This window comes from Caloenas nicobarica, chromosome Z, assembly GCF_036013445.1.
Source record: "Caloenas nicobarica isolate bCalNic1 chromosome Z, bCalNic1.hap1, whole genome shotgun sequence".
Taxonomy (NCBI): domain Eukaryota; kingdom Metazoa; phylum Chordata; class Aves; order Columbiformes; family Columbidae; genus Caloenas; species Caloenas nicobarica.
This window is the reverse complement of record NC_088284.1, coordinates 107,080,743-107,104,615: the sequence shown is the minus strand read 5'-3', so window position 1 is coordinate 107,104,615 and position 23,873 is coordinate 107,080,743. Positions and strand designations below refer to the sequence as shown.

The 23,873-nt window shown below is 42.3% G+C and overlaps 2 protein-coding genes across 9 annotated transcripts in view; one reads left to right on the top strand and one right to left on the bottom strand.

Moving 5' to 3' along the window:
- DOCK7 (dedicator of cytokinesis 7) overlaps positions 1 to 2,506 on the top strand; it is a 103,930-nt gene extending 101,424 nt beyond the window's left edge. For all 8 annotated transcript variants that reach the window (XM_065655499.1, XM_065655498.1, XM_065655496.1 and 5 more), the window contains 2 exons: positions 713 to 880; positions 2,050 to 2,506. In XM_065655499.1, the coding sequence (XP_065511571.1) occupies positions 713 to 880; positions 2,050 to 2,092 (211 nt within the window). In that variant the 3' untranslated portion in view covers positions 2,093 to 2,506. The remainder of the gene's footprint in view (positions 1 to 712; positions 881 to 2,049) is intronic.
- Positions 2,507 to 4,722: 2,216 nt separating this feature from the next.
- USP1 (ubiquitin specific peptidase 1) lies at positions 4,723 to 17,375 on the bottom strand. The gene is made up of 9 exons (XM_065656511.1): positions 17,266 to 17,375; positions 16,852 to 17,078; positions 15,750 to 15,873; positions 15,288 to 15,395; positions 14,609 to 14,769; positions 13,703 to 14,421; positions 12,302 to 12,472; positions 11,078 to 11,279; positions 4,723 to 6,280 (listed from the first exon to the last, which is right to left on the bottom strand). Exons 2-9 carry the CDS (start codon positions 17,019 to 17,021, stop codon positions 5,548 to 5,550), a joined length of 2,388 nt encoding a protein of 795 aa, XP_065512583.1. The 5' UTR covers positions 17,022 to 17,078; positions 17,266 to 17,375; the 3' UTR covers positions 4,723 to 5,547.
- Between the last annotated feature and the right edge of the window lie 6,498 nt (positions 17,376 to 23,873).

Genomic DNA, 23,873 nt, shown 5'->3' with positions numbered 1-23,873 from the left:
AGCTTGGCCGGGGCAGGAGAAGCTGCTGAATTGGCCAGGAGGTTTCATTTCCTTCTGGGGTGAATTTCTCCGAGTGGAGTGGATGCACGCTGGCAGAATTCTCTTCAGAAATTTGCTGGCTGCTCTACTTTTCTCTTGAGTAATGCAAACTGCATCTTTTTCAAGCACCAAGGAATTAAAAAAAAAAAAAAAAAAAAATTGAAATAAAAATAGATCCAGTGACAACATAGTTTTCTCATATGTAATACATGGCATTGATGATGAAGTTCTTTTCGTACCCTTTGTTTAAATTATATCTTTGCAAGTAGAAGAGTTCCTGATGAACATCTCAGTCTGCTATTTATTAATCTTTCCTGAGGAGAGCAGTAGATCTATTTATCTTTAAATCCCCTCGGACTGGAAGGGGCTATGTGGAGATCAGCTTTTCTTTTCTCTTCAGAGAGGATAAACATAACTGGAGAGTAAATTAAAATAAAAAAGGAGTTGTGACTCTGGAAATGAAGTGGAAATTGGAAATATGACAATCTCTCCTTTCCCCATGGACACCAAGTGGTTTAGCGGAGTCTTCATTACCCAAAAGACAAGACAGAGGAGGATATTATGTGTCATACCAGAGGAACAGAAGGAATATTTTTGTACTTTTAGCCTAACAAGTCTGTAGCAAGCAGGTCCTTTTTTTATGTGCCCAAGTTTACAGGCTTTTATTTTCTAGATGTGAAGATGCTCTGCGCAAGAACAAGAGCCTGATCGGTCCAGACCAAAAGGAGTATCAGCGAGAACTTGAAAGGAATTATCACCGGTTAAAGGAAGCTCTCCAGCCTTTGATAAACAGGAAGATCCCACAGTTGTATAAGGCAGTGCTGCCGGTCACTTGCCACAGGTGGATATTTGATTTTACTCTTTCAGCAAAGATAAGGAGGGTGTAAAACGGGGCACTGGGGTGTTTGATCTTCTGGTGAACCTGTGACATCTGTTTGTTTTCAATTATGGCTCTTTTGGCTGAGTCCGTCCCTTTCCCTTTCTGTCCTGACTTCAGAGCACATCCCCTTCCCAGCAGTTGTGGTAGGTGGTGTTTGCAATGCTTCTTTTGTTCCTCATCTATGACAATTTTTTTTATTTTTTCATCCTGCATTCCATTCGTTTTAGATTCAGAACCACCCTCAGTGTGGCAGGACTTTGACACTTGTTTGTTCCAAGTGGAACAGGGATGAGGAGCTCCCGGGGCAGGCAGGTTGGAAAAATAGTTGATGTTTTCCATGCTGGAAGATCAGTAAGCTGGAGTCGGGGCTTTTTTTTTCGTCTGCAGTGAGACTGAGCTTAAAAACCCCACTGGGAATGTATGAAGCAGGTCAGAACCTGTAGCACCATGATCCCCTGGCTGAGCAGGGGGACTTTGGGTGCAGAAAGTTTCTAACAAGGCTCTGGCGTTTCTGTAGTTGAATTTGAGGTATTATATTTTTCTGTCTTCTGTACGCTGCAGGAAGGGGACCTTCCCTCCTTACCCGGATTCAGGACATTTTAAGCTGTCCCCAAATCACGTACTATGTGTTAGTTGTTCTGTGCTGGAGTCAGTTTTCACTGGTTGGGGATGGTGGGAGTACCAGTGCTTCCCTCCCCACCCAGCTCGGACCCTCACAAGCACTTTTGTCACTGTATTTCTTAATAATAATTAACAATAATATTAATAATGTTTCCTAATCTTGTGAAATTCAGCCTGTGCAGGGGGCCTAATACAGGTATTCCAGGCAAATTCCACTTAGAGATTCAGCTGAAAGACTTTAAAAAGATCTCAGTAGCGCAGGTGGTTTGTGCTGCTTCTCTACATACACGTGAATTAAACTTTCGGTTTTCATCTCAGTTGGATGATCCCAGCTACAGATCCAAAACCGATTCCTTTGAAAAGTGATGAGTTAATGTCAGTGGCCTTAATTTTTGCAGTAGCTAGTTGCAGAAAACACTGGAAATCAAGTACAGAATCATTCATCTTGACGAGGCTTCTTATTTCATCATGGAAAATACGAGCTCATAATTGTATTTTCTCTCCCTCAGAGACTCCTTCAGCAGGATGAGCCTTCGCAAAATGGATATCTAAACGAGTTAAAAGCCAAAATAAAAAAAGCACTTAAAAGTAAGGTTTTGAAAAGAAAGAGCCTTGTTATCAGCGCTGGGAATCAAAGAAGTTTTATTGTGAAATAAAACTTGGACTTCATCCTGGACATCCCACACACCTCTTCCTCCATCAAAGTGTTCAGTGGCCAAAAATCATTCTGAATTGTCAAATGTAGACTTCTCAATGTTTGAAAAAAAAATCATGGCAGTGGTATCCGGAGTATTTGTGATAAGCTGTAAACTTACCTGTTTTTTAAGGCATTTTTATGACTCAAAGGTACACTAAACGCATTTACCTTTATTTATAGCATTACCTAATGTTAAATTTATTTACTTTTAGTTCATATATTTAATTTATATTAGGACCATACGCAAATGCATTTTTGAAGTTTTTAATGTAGTGATGATGGTTATTTTGATGGTACTATTAAATATGTGAATGTTTACACTTTAATTCCCTGTGCCTTGGACTTCAGAGCTCGCCACCCTTGGGAAAAAGGTTCAGAGAAGGTAAGTCTTACAGCAACACTTCCTAACCAAGTGGTGATTATTTAATTATCCCTATTCCTTTTTTCCTTTGTAATGCTGGATATGAATTGCTGCAAAGAAAAAAAATAATTCCTAGCTAGGAAGTCCGAACAGCACAGTCATCATCTCCTCGTAACTTTGAAAGTGCCACTAGACTGCTTTTTGTGTCCCTATTTCGATTTAAAAACTAATTTCACGGGGAAAAAGAACATAAAATGGTATCACAGTTTAAGTGAAAAGCTTATTTAGAAAGCATTGTTACTTATGTAAAGAAAAACATCTTTTAGGGCAGTGATTTTGGTGGCTGACACAGCACTTCAAGGAAACATCACACCTGGAGCTGAGTACCCGAATCCTAAATCCTAGTACTTAATATTTTTCCTCTCTGTATTGAACAAGGTCCCTTGGAAGAGGTGGGATGTGATCAAACACAGGCTTATTGTCTCTACATAAATACCTAAATATGCATACATATGTAAATACACATAATTTTTTTATATATATTTTGAAGTACATTCATTCTTTAAAAAAATACACGAAAGAAAGGGGTTTATACATGAGCTTATAATTCATCAGTTCCAATTTGTGAATATTTGATTTTTGAAACCTAAATGGTTTTCACCTTCAGTTCTACCATAGACAATCCTGTATGTTAGAAGGTGCTGGGGGTTGTTTCTTTGGGGTTCCCCCCGCTTCTGTTTAGTTTGGAAGCTGTACGGGAGTCGGGGACTCTCGTAATGGAAAATATTAAGGGGGAGGATGTAGCTCTGCAAGAGATTTATATGACGAGGTGTGCAAAATATTTACAACCTGACAAAGGGGAAACAAATCCCAATAGCTATGAAAGAATGAGATCTTCATTTCCTGTAGTCCTTGTATACTGTTTCAAGCTGCGGAGTGTGATAGAAGACACCTGGGTCTTCCTTCGATTGCCTTGTGCCAATATTTTGAATATAACAGTATTTTGTTTCCTTGGAACATTTCCTCTTCCTGCACTTGAATGAAAAAGACGAATCTTGGGTCTAGTGTGGAAAAAGAAACTTCCATTTGCAGGCTGAAATTCAGCAACCCCCCCACTGCAGGCAGTAAAACAAAACTAGCATTCTGTAATGTGATTTGGCTGCTCTTGCAAGGTAAGATTAGTTATTTTTTTAATGTAGCTATTGCTTCATTTAGACTATTAAGTTATTTATTATGGTGCCAATACTGTGGAAAGGGGAAAGGTCTCAGTGTATTTGTAATTGCCTATTTTTCTCCTCTGCAGAAGATCATTACTACAGACCTACAGCATGAGTTTATAATCAATTCTAAATTTAGTCCAGCCTTTTTTACTGTTTTCTATTGCCAGTAGAAGCTTTCTAGACTAAAACATATTTTAGTAATGTATCACTGAGGATATACTGCAAAATCAAGGCCCGTACAAAAAGCAGGGGTCCACTGTAACAGGAAAATACACTCAAGGTATTTTTCATGAGTTACTGCAGCATTTATACTACATTATAATAAAAAATTGTAAAAACTTAAGCATCGCAGAATAAACTAGGAAGAGGTTTCTAGGGCTTCTCCTGTAAACAAATTAATTTGTACTTGAAAAAGTTTAAATCCAGAAAAGTAGGGCATACTCACACCTTGTCTCCGCAGCAGCACTTCATGTCATTCCATCCCAGCTAGGACAGCAGAAGTAAAACTCGGCCTCCTGGGTGTCACATTTTTAAGATTTTAATTGTCTGCAGTTTATAGGATTTATGTTAACATTTTAGCATCTAACAGATGGTTTTGGGCTTTAATCTCTAGTATTCAGAGCCAAACGTTTCACTTGTTTTCACAGTAATCTTGGTTTCCTTTTCCCCTTGCCTCTGAACCTACTTCTAGTCGTCCCCAGCCTTCTAAGTCAGATACGCTGTACGAGAAACAGTTAAAAACCAGAGAATGTGATTTTTAAAGCACTTTAAATCTTCCATTTCTCTAAGACAGGTAAATTTCCAAGCACCCAACCACTTTCCCTTCCCGCTTTTCCCTCTCCAACCACAAAATTCTGATCTAGTCATCTCAGATGCATATCATAAATTTTTTTTATTTCATATATACATTCTTAACAAAGCATCAAAGCCAAATGCTTTTGTTTTCCCACATTTCAGTGAGCTCCAAGTACAAATTAACTGTTATAAGGTCACCACTAAGTTCCAAATCCACCCAAACAGATATGCATATTAGAGGTCTTTACTCTTAAAAGTACAAAATTGTCTTAATTACACTACACACTCCCCCTGTTTTGAAGTATTAATCACACCTATTTACACTTTGCCCATTTAACACCTATGCAACAAGATGTAAATTAGACCATTCAAACATTTCTATTAAGTTCGGTTCCTTCCAATACACTAAACGAGGTCACAAGACCCTCTTCTTGTGCTTCGAGTTGCACCGAGCAGTATAGAACTGGATAAGGAGAATAAACCACGTTGATTATCCAAAGACTAAATATGAAGTATTACTTCCCAAGTTACAAAAATACACAACTTCTGATGAAATTTGCTAGTTAATATACATTTACTCCAGAATATGAATACAAATAACTTTTATTTTAAAAAAAAGCTAATAATACAATAAGCATGTCTGAGGGCTAGAGTTGTGTTAAAACCACTACCGTGTACTGTAGGCATCATTTAGGAACTATACAAATCGGTATTTCTAAAAGGTCATATCACTATTCTCCAGCATCAAAGTTACTGTGCGAGTTAAATTCTATGTCTTGGTTTGTTAATTCAAGTTGAGCCACTTACACTGAACAAAAGAAGACGAGAAACATTATGATCCAGTAGCTTCAAGCTGTTTCTTCCAGGTAGTTTTGATGCAAATCAAACCAACAAGTGTATGCAAATCCCTAATATTTACAGTCAAAATACAGCATCACTCTACAATTTTCTTATAAAACAGTAGGTAAGGAGTCGATGTAGACGATGATGTCGGAGAAAGAGAATTCAGAAAGTCCTTTTCTTCTGTGACCTTCACTTCAGAATCATCGAAGAGCAACCACTTGCCCTCGTACTCTTTGAGGCTCTGCAGCACGCACAGAGCTTTGGTTTCCAGTCCGCTGGCGGCAGCACCCGCGGTTTCCTGGCCGGGTTCTGCGCCGGGCTCTGCGCTCGTGGCGCTGCTGCCAGACTCGGCATTTCTGTTCTCGGGAACGACGTTCAGGAACTTGTCAGGGTTGGCTGGTTTGTTGTACAGGTCACAGTCAGACTTGCTCTTCTGCCCCCCGAGAAGTCCGACGGCTTCCGTATTCTTTTTGTTCAGAACTTTACCCGGCTGCGCGTTGCCGTTGACTCTAAAAGAGACTTCGCCATCGTCGTAGTCTTCAGTGACAGTTCTGGCCTCCTCCTCGTTCAGGGGCTCCGGTTTAATCATTTCGTACATTTGGTCAGTGATGAAATTTCCTTTATCTAGCTCCAGGCTGTTCAGATCTGTAATTTTGACCGACGCCGTGTAGTGTCCGCTGCTGATGGTGATGCCGCTGTGCATCACCACCGCAAACAAGCCGTAGGTGTCGTTGGTCGGCTTCGTGCTCCATTCGTCTAGCGACAGTTTGAGAGGCGTCAACAAGGGAGTGTTTATCTTGGACAGTCCACCGTAGCAATCAAACCTTTGGAAGAAAAATAAAGGTCAGACCTCTCGCCACAACAGCGCACGATAGATAATTGCTTTAAGCAGCCCAGATATTGCGTCTATGTTTTCCTTCTATTAGAAGGTGAGCAGTTGCTCACTTTTTAGCTGGCTTATCACAAGCAGCTGGTCAGAGAAGACATTTTTATGAGTGTGTATAACATCAGCTCTTACAGCCTAATAACTACATATTTTAACTATTTAAGAAATTCCTTTTTTTCTGAAGTATCAGCTAAAGTTAAGTTTTAAAGAGTGATGATACAAGGAGTGATCCTGTTTGTTCAGTTACCACTCGTGCTTCTGTGCACGAATACTCGGCACTTTTTCCCTGACATCATCCTGCTTTCCAGATTAAAAACACCACCAAACAAAAAAACCCCCTTTAACATCCAAGGCTGAAGCAAGCTAAATAAAGGAATACAAATCTATTTTACTACCAAGTAGCTTTAATGTCACTCAGAGAAACCAAGTTCTTGCTGTAATAAGTAGTTTTTCTCAGATCATCCCAGTGCACTGTAGGATACTGCCCCGGTAATGCAATGGTTGTCTAAGGATGAGTAAGTTCCTAACACTTTCTTATTACTTGGGATTCTTCATTAACTGTCCTATGTTATTCAGTTTCTTTAAACAATTATCTAGCTGATTTACTGTGGAAAAGCATCAAGTATTTCATAAATATTTAGCAATTTGTTCATAGTATACAAATAGAAAAGTTTAAGTGCTTTGATTACAAGAAGGATCTTTTAAAGAGTTAGAAAAGAAAATAAGCATTAGGACTTTGTGTATTAGCCTCCTTAGATAATTGTTATCTTACACAACTTGCATACTGCATCAGCCCAATTTAATTAAGCCCTGTATTTAATGATATGTTATGATGTCCTAATAGACTTCACTCAAGTCTTGCTCAGCTGTTGGGGTGTTGTAGGGCAAGATACAGGGGCATAGAAACAAACCCGGTAAAACTCGGGTTCCAAAGAGCTAACTACTGTTATTCAACTTGCATTTTATCATTAGAAATAACTACCTTTAATCCAAGAAAACTGTGGATAATGCATAAGAATACAAGTATAACTACAGTAACAGAATATTACTTGTGTTTTACTGGGTTTAGTTTTGATTCTGCTGCGTTTCTAAACGTTTCATATTCACAGCCATAAACCCTTATAAATACATTTACACACACACAGATGTCCTCAGTCACTCAAGTCTCATTAACTGACCTCTAGTTTTAGACCTAAGCTTACCATAAACATTTGAATACACCACGAGAAACAATAAAGAGCAGATAATCAGAAATAAAGCTGAAATCTTCTGAAAATCCCTATTATTAGTAGCCAGAAATATTCAGAAGAGAGTCAAGGAGCTGAGAAACTTCTGGTACTCCAGATCAGAAATCCAGTTCCACTCAAGCACACTATGACAATCCTATTAACAGAAAACATTAAAATCAAACAGGCTCTACCTTCTGAATGAGATCCAGTACCAGAAAGATTTGGAGAGCAGGAAATATGAGAGGCAATCTTTTCCTATTAGCTTTTTGTTCTTCTGAATGATAAGAGTCTGAAGACAGAAGAATTGCACACCGAGTACGCTGCCTTATGTTCAAAAACAAACCCCGTTGCTGCAGCTACAGCATTTGAGGCCGTAAATCAGTGGAACTTTACCCACTGCACTGAATTAGTACCTCAAGTTATTATAGACTTTCAAAGACTTAAGCTATTTTACTGCAATGCTTTTAACACAAAAATGTGAAATACTCCAAATTTCTGGTGGCATAAGCACTGCTGTCACTGATTAGCAAATATGACTGTTACAAAGCCTGAAGTGTCTTTAAAAAAAAAAAAAAAAATTAAAAATCCCTCTTACCCAATACCATTTCACAAGGCAAAAATCTGATTTTTTTTTTCCAACAACTGATAAATTTACATAGTAGAAAAGCTTAATTAGATGTTACCAGTTACACATTTCTTCTTAATAGCTTTCTAGTCTGAGCACACATGGAATAGGACTTTTTTTTTTTCCCCCACACACAGACACTTGCTAAAGAGAATTACTCATCCCCAGGCAAATAGATTTTCACACTGGCTGCTTATTTAAAAAAACCAAAACAAAGCAAAACAAAAATAAACCACAAACCACTTTGCAAGCCAGCATCTAGAAAAGATGCAGCAAATCCCTACGAACTACAAATATTTACATTAGCAGCCCCTTCTGCTTCATTTCTCTTCATTCATTTCTAACTCAGTTGCCAGATAACTCACTAGAGCGCAACTGAGAAGTGGAGAAGTTTCAAATTTTTTATTGGAGCTATGAGAAGCACGAAGATGCTTCGTTTAAAAATCTCAGTTTAAGGCCAGCAAAACAGTCTGTTATTACTTTTAGGGCGAATCCTTGCAGTCTCCTATGAAGAATAGTTTTGGTTTTTTGGGTTTTTTTTGTTTTTTACAATAAATATTACAAGTTTGCACAAATCAACTGGGGGAAGCTCCAAAGCTCATTGTTCAGAAACCCCTGTGACTCTGGGCACTACGGAGCGAGCTGGTGCTTTAGTTTATGCCTCAGCTCTTCCCGCTGGATTTCCAGCTGTGCTTTACTACCCCAAATCAAGATGTTTAGAAATGACACGGTTCTGGCCAAGATCAAACACCCAAGCCAAAAGCTGGGAAACAATCTTCGAAGCGGTTTCGGCTTCATCACTGACTCCAGTTCTGCGTCTGGTTTTTCCACTCTTAATTCTTTAATCCCGGGCTGCGAGCACTTGGCAGAAAATGTGTGACATGATTAGAAGACACAGAAGGAACACAAGAGATGGGCTTCAGTCTGACCCCATCTAGGTCTGAGTATTTTGAAGCAAGGACCTGAAGATTGCCGGGATGGAAGAAGAGGTAAGTGATGCAGGAGCTGCCTGGGTAACCCGCAAGTTCTCCCTCATAGGAGCAAAACAAAAGTAGCAAAGGTAGGAGCAAACTGCAGAGAATATCCAGGGTTCCTGCAGGTGGACATCTCGGGCTGTATTTTTTTTGAACAGCCTATAATCCCACCAGGACAGCATCTCGGACCAAGGGCTACTCAACAACAGCACTGCAGGTTTTTAAGAAGTGTGCGACTTTTTCTCCGCCTTATTGCGACAGTCAAATGTTACGTAGAGCAATGAAAAGACAATTTTCTATGTAACAATCCTAGACTTGTATGACGAGACGTCAGCAGACGTTACAGACAGGCAGGTCCCTTCCTACTTTGTCAGAAACCAAGATACTCCTAAAAACAAATACTAAAACCAGGCAGAGCAGGAATTCTAGTTTTAACAATCTGAGCAAACTACCTGTAAAAGTATCTTAATATAATCTTAGTAGTTACTTCACAAATCTGATTTACACTGACCACAGTTACCAGCACTTGTTTATAGAGACAAATCACCTGTCAACTCACTTTTGGTATCTGTGTAGTGCCAAAGGCTCCAAAAAAGCTCCAAAATACGTTGGCGACACAAATATGCTAAACTAATTACACAGAAGACTTCAGGAATTAGACTTTCCTGCTGGAAAGGTGGCTCCGAAGGCCCAAAGCCAACCCACATGGAAATGCAAAGCACAGGGAACTGGGTGGATTAATTAATTAAGGCCAAATTAATTTGTGCCTGAATAACTTCATGCATGTCGCAAAGCAGCTCATTGTTATGTCTCAGAATTCTGCCCAGAAACCGGCTTATAAATCACAAGCTGCGGCAGAGACGCTGCTGAAAACAGCACGAATTTATATCTTCTTTTGCTGCATCCAGCAAAGTCAACGCAGACAGCAAAAGTTAACTTTTAATGAATACCAGAGCTGAAAATACAGGCCAAGTCTGCAAATGTCACCAAAATTCTATAGTCGCTCTCAAAAATTAATGGCATGACAATTTTCTAAAGGATCTGGGGGAGTATTTTACAGTTTTAAGAAGTTTCTCCTGATGAAGCTTTCTGTCATTTTTCATTATTGAATCTCAGTGGAGAAAGAGAGTTCACTGCAAAACCGTCACGTCCTTGTTTCATTTGTGTACAGTACTGCTGGGACAGCCTTTTCTTTTTTTTCCCCCCCTCTCCCTTCCCAAAGGAAATCCCCAAATTCTTAAGTATGAAAAAAGATAAAAGAACAGTCTCATAAGAATTATCTCTTTCAAAAAAAAAAAAACCAAAAAACCAAGGATTTCTACAGTATAAAACACCAAACTGATTGCTCAGCAGTTGAACAGCAGTGACATTGCCCTCACTGTATTTTTAAAGGAATCCATCAATTTTTCTCTAATGTGTGTTAGCTCTTCAAAATTTTGATCTCCTGGTGGCTTTTTTGTTGTTGTTTCGTTTTGTTTTTTCCAAATTTTGGTCTCTAACTGAATGTGAGTACTAAAGTACTATGAGCTACAACCACAACACTCAGATTTGTTCTCATTACTTGTTCTGCTAAAGAACTTAAACCTGCCTCTAAACTCATGCAGGTGATACCCAAGGTAAAGTTTTAAGAAACATCAGGATATCGGGCTGTTGTAAGAATATAGATAAGACAATTTTTGTTCAGAATTCTCCTGAAAGTGTATTTTCCTAGAGGTGATTTCTGCCACTACTTGTGAGAACAGAAAGCCTTTAAGAAATCGGGGGCCACGTCCCGCTGTTTTAAGTTAATTTCAGTCTAGAAATCTCCTTTTGCTTTTGGAAAAGTTACAAAACATTTTCATCTCTTCTGGTAAGATCTCCCTTCCAAGAGCACACGGTTTCGTAACACCGTCAATCTGCATACTCACTCTAAGCCACTAGCAGCAAAGCACTTCAAATGAATTGTAATCACTTCAGGCATTTTATCGAATAAAAGGCTGCGCTCTGCTTCTGTGTAATGGTGGCAGTTTTCGCAGAAATATTTATCCTCTCCCACAATCCTTTCCACTGACGCAAACTGTGAAATTGCCCATTTAAGAGTCTTCATTTCCGTTTTTGGCTCTGGAGAAACTATAAAAGAGAATCATTACATTCACAGATATGCCGTTATTTCCATTCCCAAGGCATCCCACCAGAAAAACAACAAACCAAAACATGTCAGGTTAAGACATGTTCAAAAACTACTTTCAACACTGTCAAGAACGCTCAATATGTATGAAAATATAATCAAATCTTTGAATGATTTCAGGAAGCGATGAAAATACCACTTAATAGACATTATTACTTCAAATCTGTGGTTTTCCCAAAGCTCGTCTTCCCATCGCACGCGCTAATTCTCTCTCTGGAAACTGGGTGCATATATCCAAGACCAAAATTTCACTCATTGAGGCAAAAAAACCTCCAAAATAACCAAAGTTCCCTTGGTTTTGTTTTACGTTTTGCCTCCCCAGAGCGTCACGCTGCTGCTGACGGGATCACCTGCACTGTCACACACAAGCTTTAATCTGTCGTCCCTCAGCAAAACGGGGAGGGCAAAAATAGTAAAAGCGGCTCCAAATTAAGCCCACAGGGACTAAAATTATTATTTAATTCTGAATCTCAAAATGTATTGTTGCCATGCTTACTTTGGAAAATAGCTAAAAACTGAGTATAGATCACTAAAATTGAGAAAGATACTAGGGGACTCACATTTTAAAATTAAAAACAAATGCTATTAAGGTAACAACAGTCTAAAAGACCATAAACGTATTTTTACAGTAAATTAACAAAAATCTGGTTTGTCGTTTATTTTATTAAAAAAAAAAGGTGCAGATGTTTCTTATAAAATTAAGAAAATGCAGAATTTCTTATCCAAGAAGAAAGGGAAGACCCAAATGATAGAAAATACCTATTTATAAGCAGGAAAACATGTACGTGATTGAAGGATTGTAAGCAGCCCGTGTTACATGTTAAGACCTGAAACAATTTCAATACTGTCCAGATCTGTCCACATTACCAGCACTGTGTTTCCCCAAGTCTAAAGTTAATCAGGACGAGAGATAACAGAACAGCCTCTAATTTAACGAGCACGCACAGGAGCAAGAATTACTTACTTTCAGAACTCTCTTCGGTTTTAGAAAGTTCATCTTCTTGCACTGGAACACTGATGTCCTGAAAGTCTTCTCTTCTTTCCGTAAAGCACTCGCACTCCAAACATCTCGTCCGCAGCACCAACTGGCCCTGGAACAGCTTCTCCACCAGCTCAAAAACGGCCAGTTCGGTCCCTAGAGAAAGGAGGAGCCGCGGCACTTAGCAAGATGCGTTGTATTCAAATGGCACTTCAGAACCTGGCTGTTGTCCTTCCAAAATCAAGGTGTTACACACATGGCATTTAGGGGTTCCAGACAGGGGATGAGAAGGCAAAAAGAGGAGGGAAGGCAAAAAGAGGAGGGAAGGCAAAAAGAGGAGGGAAGGCAAAAAGAGGAGGGAAGGCAAAAAGAGGAGGGAAGGCAAAAAGAGGAGGGAAGGCAAAAAGAGGAGGGAAGGCAAAATTAAAAAAAAAAAAAAAAGCAAAAAAAGCAGCTGCTTATCACATGCCATTTTCACAGAATACAGAGCCCCTGTCTCTTGGCCCTCAAACTTTAATTTCTGTTTCAAGATTAGGTTCTTATTTTACACTTGAAGTGCGACGGTGTCACATTCTGGAAAATTTGTGTTTGTCATCAACGCACTGCCTTCTCGGTACGGACTGTCAGTCCTCCCAGGGGAAATCACACTTGTATTTTTGCCAGGTCTCTATTCTCAGTCCTCTCCTCCAATACTTTCTGAGTTTGCTGGCCAATTTTAGTCAAATCTGCTGAAGAAACGGGGAGCTCAAAAGATTCTGCGTTCCTTCAAATTTTTATCAAAATTCGTGGTTGGATCAGAAAGAAAGTTCCACATTACCGAGGCCTTTCCCTCAGAGGTTTCTTGTCTCATTGACAAGACCAAAATCCACACCTGCCAGCCAATTAGCTTATGTAATTAACATATGTAATACATCCTGTGTCTTTCCTAAGTTCCTGGGAAGGCTGGAACTACGGAAGGACTGATGAAAAGGGAGGGAAGGAGAAGAAATTACTTGTGAAGACTTGCAACACAAAGCCATAGCCAATGGGGTTTGATTCTGGTTGCTCCGGACACTTAATTTTCCTTTACATCTTAAACCCACTTGCTATTTCTATAAATGACAAAAATTAGTGATATTAGAAACCTGGTAATATTCTGACTTTTTTATATTGTACAATGATTACATAGATAAATACCTCAAAAGTTCTAAGCTAAACAGGTCAAGTTATAAAAAAACCCTACAAACGTATAAAAATGAAATTCTCTTTCATAAAATATTTTTTAAGTCTTGAAACGGTAATTTTGTATTTGCAAGCTCTGATGGCTGTGCAGGCTGAAGGCTGACTTCGCATGCATAGGAATTTCTTAATCCGACTAATTTTAAGCCCATACACTTGTTCACCAACCTTCCTTTTTTGGTTCCTTTTCAGTTCCTTTTTCATTATGGCTTTCCACGGGAGACGCTGGTTCACAATATTCTTCTTTAGTGTTGTGACCATTTTCACACTTTACAGATGACTCTTCGAGCTCACAGTCATCATATTCTTTCCTTGGGTCTTTGGATCCCAAGTTTGTAGTTAGCTTTCCTAGACTATAAAATTTAGACAGAATACTAGGCTGTTTGCATGAGGATTTTAACCAGTTTAACCTGAGCCGTGACTTCTTCTGCGTCGGCTTCGCACCCTCACTTTCACTGGAACACTTGGCAATGGCATCAGTTTGATTTTCTACCTTTTCTCCAGTCGCTTTCCTCTTCGACCTGGTTTGCCTTTGATTTTCTTCCGCTGCGATTTGCTCTTTTGAAACTTTGGATTTTTTCTTTGCGTTGCCACCCTCAGCATCGCTTTTTCTTTTCCCATTGCCTTTGAGCAGCTTGTCTTCAGCCGTCTCTCCGCCGTGGCTACTCGGTGCATTATCCTCCTCCTCAGCAGCACTGCCAGTTCCATTGCTCTCGGTGTTTTGATTAGATTTTTCCTCTAGTTTAGCTGCAGGCTCTTCCACGGGCAGTTTGTTCAATTCTTCCTTCTTCAGGAGCTGACACGTTTCTTGAATGTTGCCCAGGATACACTGCAGAACTTCCTGGGCGTCGTGCTGCAAGTAGCCTTCGTACATAGGGTTGAGCTCTCTAGTAAAAGTAAAAGAACAAGGCAAATTTATGATACCACGAAGCTAACAATAAACACACTAAACTTTCTATAACGATGCCCCAATTTTCAGACCATCTACCCCCCGCAAGTCTCTAACGCTGTGCTGTACAACGGCCTCGAAACTCCAGGTGAAAATTCTGACAATTTGATTAAGATAATTTGTACCTAAGGGTATTCAGTAGCCTTCGTGGCTGAGTTGCAAGTTCATCTGTGTATTTTTCTGGATTTAAGAGAAAGCTGGCTTGAAGCTGCTCGACTGAAAGAATCAATGAGTGCAAACTGCAGATTAGTTCGTAACTTGCCAGTGGATCTTCTTTACAATTTCCCTGCAATAACAATATAAAAAGAATAAAAATACTTGCAGTTTTGTCTGTAACAACAACTTTTTCTCTCCTGCCCTCACTCAGTTGTCTAACAGACATTTGACAGATTTCTGTCTGCTATAGGAAGCAGGTGAGTTTTGGGCAATGTATTGCTCTTTTGCCAGTAGAAAACAAATATAAAAGCCAGGCTAGGCATTATTTTAAAATCCCAAACCATCTTTGCCCACACTCCAATTTCCATCGACTCAAAGTACTGTATCGTAATTATCTTAATGTCAGAAGCATGGTGAGGTATCTTCTCGAATTTCTTCTGTTCAACTTAAAGACTTGTGCTTACAAGTTTACAGACACTCTGAACACAAGTCCAAAACAACTCAAATGTATCTTTACCTGAAATGGCACTTTAGGAAACAATACTGCAAAACTCCTTACAAACAGAAGAAATCGGTTAAATTTTCATTGCGCTCCTGGCATGCAGCCTCACTCACACAAGTAAAGGAATGTGTCGGGAGATATCTTACCTTTTCTGCTTTTTGCTCGCTTTCGTCCTTCAAAGATTCTTTCTTCTTTGAAATTATATTATATAAGTGTTTTACTCCAGTTTTAAAACCAGGACAAAAATATAATACCTGAAAGCAAGTTTAAAAGGAGAATAATTGGTAAAGTAAGAAGCTACTCAACGTACACACCCACATTTATGATCCAAACCGGCTCTGCATCTCCCAGGGCTGCTGCACAGCACGCGAAGACGTGAGATTATTCACAGTAGGGAGGTGCCCAGAGTAAGTAAAATGAAAAATTACCCAATCAAGGCAACCTACAGTGCGCACTTTTCCCGCAGCATCATCTTTTTATCCCCGCTGTAATTAGATTCCCTTCGTACTATGTCCAGATATCTCTGCAACACCAAACTACAAATCCCATCCGCTTGTGCTTAACCAAAAGAAAAATCATCTTTCCAAGGCCCCTGAGCATGACGTTACCTGAAGGACGCTGTTCAGGTAACACGTGTTACCCAGATTGTTCAAGCCCACAAAAGGCAACATGTTGTCTTTCTTTTCACAGCTAACGAGCGAGGGAGGCTGCGCTGCAGGAACCACTTGATCACTATTAAATAGAGAAAACAGGGCGTAAGAGGCACTTTTTGAAGATGATTTCTTCTGGCATAGATGCACATCTCTCTCCTGGCCATCTACCCTCTCAGAGTTGGCTTTCAGAGCTACTGACTAACATATACGGATCAAAATCATGTCACAGGGTTTCTGAGAGCGTTCGTATGGCTACTCTGGGCACCCAAACTTTTTTATGTTCTTTGTTCATTCCTAAAGCAGCACTAAGAAAAATATGTCTGGCACATATTTTCTGTCACTGTCCCGTGCTCCAGATTCACATCAGTTCATTTCTGGGAGCAAACCAAAAGGATAAACAACAGAATGAAAAAAGAAAAAATGAAGGAATCAACAAATCTGACACATTATACGCAGTGATAACGCACTGCATGGACATAACGAAACTAAATTTTAAAGTCTCCGATACGTTTATAACTGACCATGATTAAGCAATTCTTCTTTTTCCCGCTTAAATTTCCTCACTAACTACAAGGAGATGACAGATCTGTTCAGGGCTTGAAACACCCTAACGAATGACAGTAAGCAGAGCAATTAACTCTTTTACCCACAGCAGACACAACCGTTAAAACCCAAAAATGTTTTCATTAAAACTCATTTTGTAAAAACTTACATTTTTATATACTTTAAATGCTATGGCATCTTAATAACTACCTCACATCAACTTCAAACAAAGTAACTTCTTCGAGTTATTAAAAAGTGTATGGCAGCTAAACATCCATAGCAGAGCAAACCTGTTTTCTTAAATTAGTGCTAGAGATTAATGACGGCGAGTGGTTAGTTCAGTTCGATTAACGTGGCTTAAGGGTTTATTGAGTAGAAGTTGGAGCGGGTAATTCTGTGGGAATGCACAACCGCACTGGGGGATGGCGCAAGGGGGTGTTCCACGGACGGAGCAGCGTGCTCCCCGCCGCCCAAAACTCCTGCTCGGGGCACGAACAGCGAAACTCTCACGTACACCTCGGAGCCTCGGAATTCCGAACTCTTTTGTTCATTCTCCTGGGACTCGGTGAAATCCAGCGCTCTCTTCGCCTCCTTTTTCTGGAAGAGCTTCAGGGAGAGCCGGTTTTTCTTGGAGGGGCTGCCCCTGGCGGGCCCGCTGCCCTCGCTCGGTAACACCCCCGGCATCTTTCCGGGCGGGGGAGGCGGCCGGCCCGGCCGGGAACCTGCGATGGCCGCTCACACCTGCCGCACACACGAGCCGCCATTTACTCGGAGTGCGGGAAGCGGAGCCCCCGCGCCCCCCGCCTGACAACGGCCTCCCCTCCCCGCCCGGCCCGCCGCCCCGCGCCGCCCGCGCTCTCGCTCCCTCCCGCCCGCCGGGAGGCCGCTGTCCCGGCGGGCCCGGCGCCGCGGAGCCGCCTCTCCTCACCGCTACATGTTGGCGCGGCCCGGGCCGCCGCCGCCGCCCGCCGGTTGCTATGGAGACCGCGGGGCGCCCCGGCGCCGCTCTCGCCACCACGGGAAACTTGGCGCGTTTTCCGCGCCGCCAGGACCCGCGCCCTCAGCGCTCCTCGCGCCCAGGCGCTGCCGGCCGCCCCGCTTAAACGCCGGAGCGGAAGCCGCCGCTGGCGCCCGCCAGGAACGTAGGGCCACGGTGACCGCCGGCGGTCTGTCTCCCACCAGCTTGCGGCGACCGAGCGACATCTCCTCACGTGCCCGCCGGCAGCGCTGGCGCCGCATCTGCCGCCGCCGCCGCCGTCAGGCAGTGCGGTGGGCAGCCCGCGGGGTCCTGCCGGGGCGCGCGCGGGCGCTGGTAGCGGCCTGGCTGAAGGACTGGGGCTCGCGAGGAGGTGGGGAGGCGCCTGGGCTGAACCATTCCGCCGAGACACCCCCCCTCCAGCCGCGGTGGATTGGTCCCGCTCTAGCCCCGCCCCTCCCCGCCTCCGCCAATCACAGCGAGAGGCGCGGGGCCGAGGTACCGGGCAGGGCGGGGCCGGGCGGCCCGGGTCCTACAGCCCCTCCCGCCGGTCCCGCCCGGCCCCGCCGCCCCGAGCCCGCGGCGAGAAGCGAGCGGCCCCGTTCTGTAGATAAATAAAACAGCCATATTTCACACTTTCTGCCTTTTTTTTTTTTTTACTCGAAAACCGCGGGTTACACTCGTCTCTCCCGAGATCTGTGCTAAAAAGCTTTACCAGCACAGCTGTGAAGAACGTAATAAGTCGTGGGGTTCGGTGAGGCTGCAAAAAAATCCTGATAGGGGATCAGGACAGTCAAAATAGGGCATTTGGGAAAATACTGATGCCGTAGATCACTCCATCCTTCTCTCCAGGCTGGTCCAGAGAAGGTTTGGGACGGGGCTGGACCACAAGCTCTGCGGAAACCCTCGCATGGAAGGACAACTCTGACATTTGCTGAGAATAAATACGGTTTTTGTCTGACACGTATGCGGCAGCTGCGGATTCGTCACATACTTACAAAGGTCCCATTCTAGGACTTTTTTTTTTTTCCCCCCCCCAGGCTGACAATATGTTTTTGTTTTAAAGAAAAATCTTTGTCAATCGAACTACAGAAAGGTTGCAGAATATGCTTCGTGACCCCTGGAAACGGAGCAAAGTGGGTTTTAACCCCCTGTGATTCCATCAGTAGGTGCTCTCTATGAACAGAAACTGTTCTGCTTAACCTAAAGAGAAGTGCACTTTCTTTAATTAAAAAAAAAAAAAAAGAAATATTTTAAATCTGATGTCTTGCAACAAAGCGAATATCCGCGGAACACAGACTCATTTACGACGAGAGGCCCCAGTCATCCGTTTGTTGCTGTGAATTACGAGGCCCTGTCTTTACATATACAATTGCTTCCATATTCCACAAATTCATCTGGCTCTGAAAATTGCCCTTTATTTACTCCATATAAGGTCCTTCTGTTTTTCGCGGCTCTTTCCTGGCAGGACGCGGACAGTGTGAGACGGGAGCGACACAACGGGGGCGTCGCTGTGGAAAACGTTCCTGGTGAGACACGGATCCGCCACATTTGGTCTATAGACTGTGATGCTGTGTAATTTAACGTTGCCCCAAAACGTCAGAAATCTTTTAAAGATTCATCTGTCGCCTTGAGAACTAAGGAGCTCTACGTGGCGGTCACAAATTTTGCGATGTTAACAGTTATATTAAAAGAAAAGCCTGCTAAGCCAAACCACAGTTGTTTATTGCAATTAACACCCGTGATTCCGCTGGAAAAGTTCCGCAAAAGTTTTCGAAGTTACTCAGACAGGATTAATTTCAAAACCGACTTTAAGCCATGCCCAGACCATGGCCTTACCATCCCTTTGTGGGGAGTTACCCCAAATTTGAGCGGTTTTAGTACAGAAGGACCCCAGGACAAACTCCCGCTTTTCCCCGCGCGTGGCTGCTCATCGCCGGAGCAAACTGGACCACCACGAAATCACGCGTGGTTGCCACAGATCCCATCCACATCTGTGGGTATTTTACTCCCCTTCAGGCAGTTCCTTCATGACTCACGTACTTTTTTTTTTTTTTTTTTTTTGTATTTCCTGTACAGCAATATGTGACTTCGCAATTTGCTGAATAAAATATATTAGTGCTAGAAGAAAATCGGAAGCCTAGCACTTAGTCTAAATAGTGGGTTTTTAAGGGATTTTGTTTTGAAAAGTTCTTTGCGACCTTTTTGGGTGTTTTGTACGTCGCTACATTAATTATTACCGCAGATCGATATCCCTAAATATACATATGAATTAGAGCAGAAATGATACGTACTCTGGCAGTCGTATACATGCTCACTACACGTATTTTGCTCCCTCTTACCAGGTAAAACATCCTCATATGCTTGCACACGACAGGCCCATCACCCGGGGAGCCAAGGTTCAGCTTCTCAAGGTGTATTTTGACCTAAGGAATTATTCACCGGGCTGGTGGGATTTACAGAGCTCTGAAGCTGGTTGGATATTGAGCTCCCATTGAAAGCCGCTGGATTTCCTGACCTGACTCCTGCAGTATGACATTTAGCTCCACTTTAGCAAATGTTTCCTCAATTTCCCTGCAGTTAATAGACACTCAGGACAACAGAGGATCTCACATCAAATGGCACGACTAAGGCGGTTTGTTGCTTATTTGTATTGCATTTTAATAAAAATCTACCCTGTCAAGTGCGTGATTTGCAGTCTCCTTTAACAAACATGATAAAAGACTGTTTCTGTCCAAGGATTTTACAATATGAGCGTCTAATTCCACACGTTCAGGTAAGTGTCAGGTATACTGGTGCCTAGAACACCATCCACGACTTCGGAAGGCCTAGCTTTGGGTTTAAAGTTAGGCTTGTGAACATTTACAGGTTCATGGTTTAATTCTCAGGTGCAGCAACTGAGGGAAAGAGGGAAGGGAGACATTCGGAGCGAGGATTTTTGCAGAGACTGGAAGCATACAGAGTTCTTCCCGTGGTAATTATGAGGCTTTGTTCTGTGTATTACATTGTATTTGGCCAGTGAAGCAGTCAGCTCAGTTTTAATAGGTATAATGGTTATTTTAATCCACAAACGCACCTGCCACACAACCCATACATCAAGTAAGTACAAGACTGTAAGGTACCTCTCAGGATATTTCGTCAGCACACGTTTGGAACAAACTTTACTGTCCCTTTTCTCCACAGTGTGGGGTCTCTTTCCAAATGTTCCCCTTCAAAGAGGCGTCTCCGTCATCCTGTGATGAGTCTGGATGTGTTTCGCTTTTCCTCCTGGTAAGTTCATCTGATTACATACAACCCTAAATAATTTCTCTCCCTTAACATACTCACAAATTGCTTCCTAATTCCCCATCATCATTATTTTGACCAAACCGTACATACTTAAATTTTTATCTTTCTTGTAAGTTAGTTCTCTCTGGCTTCTAAAGACAGAGCCAATATAAGAGACGTTCTGGTTGAGAGATCTTCAAGTTTCCCCCCTGTCACCTGTATGGAAAGCTGTTCACAACACACAGAGCATGATATTTTGAAAATAAATTTTATATTCATTAAAGCATTAGTTGCTGTTGGGTTCAGTGTACTTAAGTTTAATTCTGTGCTATCGAACGGTGATTTTGAGATCAGTGCAGTTACAACATTTTAGAATTTGGTCCTTTAGTCTTGTCCCAATTTTTTTTTTCAACCATTGAAAAGGATGGGGGAATTTTCAGGTGGTTCTTGAGTAGAAATCAGCAAGATGAAGATGGGGTTGTTTGGGTGGGAAGCCAGAGAACAAGAAATCGAGATACAGCAGAGATGTGCTGCCTCCCTTCCCACCGAGAGAACAACAGGAGAGGACCCTCCGCTCAGTGAAATCCCCTCTTCACCAGCCTTTCACCCTCTCAAATTTTTATGCACCCTCTTAAAATACGGCTCCCCGTCACTACTTAGTGCAGGGAATTTTTTCCACCAGGAAAATGTTCTGTTTAAATGTAAGGAAATGGGGATTTTTTTTTTTTCCTGTATCTCTCCAAAAATACAACAATACCTAATTAAATATTTATGGCAGCTTAGCATGCTCAATAAAGGAACCGTTGTCTAGAAGCCTCCGAAGCTTCGGCTTCTTACAGTAAAGGAGTGTTTCAAACACAGGACGAAGAGGGAGCAGGTGCGAGAGGCAGTAATTGCATATATACAGTCCTGGGACACTCCAACATGCACTATTACATTATGTCTAATGCTATAGACTTCACAGCCATGTGTTATAAAAATAGCTGCACTGGGAAAGTCGAAATCGCCACGGACGTAGCCAAAAATAACCATGTGAAATGCCTGGAAAGAGCAGATTCCCCAGAGGTGGGATTGCTGGGCTCTCATGGGAAATCTCGAGCACAGAGAATTATCCCCCGCGGGAAAAACCCTCCACAACTGCTGCTGAATCACATAAATATATCAACTTCCAAACCCTGCAGCCATCCAGCGACAGGCCTGTAAATCTGTCAGGGTTCTTGTATCGCCAGAATTACTCTGTGAATTTTGTGAACGTTTGTACGCGGACAATGTCAAGATAGGAGTGGGTTTAGGTAGAAGGAACAGAAATTAATATTTAGCCGTTTTATTGTTTGGTGATCCACAGGTTGTGCGAGCTCTTTCACAGCCAGAAACACAGAAACAAACCAAAAAACCTAGCCCAAAAGCTTGAACCGTGTGGCTGGTTTTTGTCTAAAATGTTCAGATTAAGCACCCTTAAAGATGCAGACTTCAAGAAAAGCAGGAAATAATCAATTAGAAACTGCTACGGTGCTGTAAACTCCATGGTAAAGCCTGCGACAAGCCTCCTTTTCATTTCACCTTCCAAAAGGCAGACATAGCTTGGAGATCGAGCCACAAACCATGAGCTTGTCGATGCACAAACCATGCTGTGCTCGCCCGTGCTGGAGTTTGTTGGTTTTGAGATGGAGATGTACAGGTCCTGATATGGCCGGCAGCCTCAGCTCTCATTTATCTCTCTCTTAACTTAGGAGAAAACAGTTGGCTGTGATCTATGAACTTCTAAAGCTGCACATGCATCTATTATACATAAGAAAATAACGATAATTGCACCCATAATATAGAGATAAAGCCGATCAGTTCACAACGATATAAACATGTGGTTCTGTACGTTGCAATTCTGCCAAAGATGGTTCTGTGACCAGGTCTGAAGCAAAACATTTCTCCTCAAAGCTAAATTCTGCAGTGCAGAAAAGAAGTGATGTGTAAGTGGTCTCCTTGCATTGTTAGGGGTGTTTTCCCCATATTTTGTCCATCCGTGCATATTTTCTTCATAACTCACAGCCTGCTGCTTGGTTTAATATATAGATCGTCAGCTTTGCCGATAGCAGACAGTGCAGGTTTCCATTATGGGCTGGAATTCAAATGAGAAGCCAGGTGCTATGTTGCAAGCCATAATTAAAGTAAAATTAAAATTAAATACATCCCCATCTCTGTTCTTAGGTCACAGTAACATCTCACAGAGCTGTAACTCCCTCCTGGAAGCAGAAGGAGGAAACACAACCTGCACATTCTTGCAGCATCTCCATTGACAGACGCACCTAGAACAGGGTTTGTAATTCCTCTCAGACTTGGAGGGATACGTCCACATCTGGAGACATGAGACCACCGCTACGAGGAGTCAAGATTCAGGTGAGGGCTTGGTTTTTTTTGAACAAAACGAAACCAAAAACAACCAAGCAAAATAAACACAACCGAACAAACCAAAGCAAACCAAACCAAGCCAAAACCAAACAAACGAAAAGAACAAACACCAAAAAACTACACACAGTCGTTTCTCCGTAGTGGAGCCATTTCAGCCAGGTTTTTAAGGAATTACATCGCAAGGGCCCTGTGACCCCAGTGAGGCCACATCCAGAGGGGAACTGCAGAGCCTTTTGTGTCCCTGCGCTCGAAGCAAGAGCATTTCTCGATCATGCTTGCAAGGACATCGCAATTTCTTTTAGGCACCGCAACTGTAGCAAATCGATTTGAGAGGCAAGCTCGCGTGGTTCGATGTGAACATTGCAAGGCTGATCCACGTGTCGTGAGAACATGAAGCATTTTCCGTACCTATTTGGGGATCACTGGGTGCGCACAGTCCAGGGCAGCACCAGGCTGGCGGCTTTCGAAGGAGCACGAGGTTGGTTCCCAGTGGTTTCCTCTTCTTCTTCTTCTTCCAGCTGTGGAGGTCACGTCTACTCTCCACGTTTTTTTCTGCCTGTATCCAGCTGTGCGTAGGGAAGCACAAACAACCGGCACCCACCCACAGAGGGGTCACAGTCCAGTCCCTGTATTCAAACCAAACCAAACCCAACCACATTAAAAAAAGCTAAATCAGGGAACAACATTCTTCTTCTTGTTCACTTCCCCTCTCGCGCTGACCTTTGAAAATGAGACCGCTTTAAACCCAAACTGGTGGCAGCCCTTGGGTGGGACCCGACTCGCAGTGTTTCGGGCGGCAGGACTGACCTCGTGCCGTGGAATTTCACCTAGTGATTTCTGCGGAAGAAAGAAATCCTCCCGAGTGGGTTTGCCTGGCTTCAGAAGTAAAT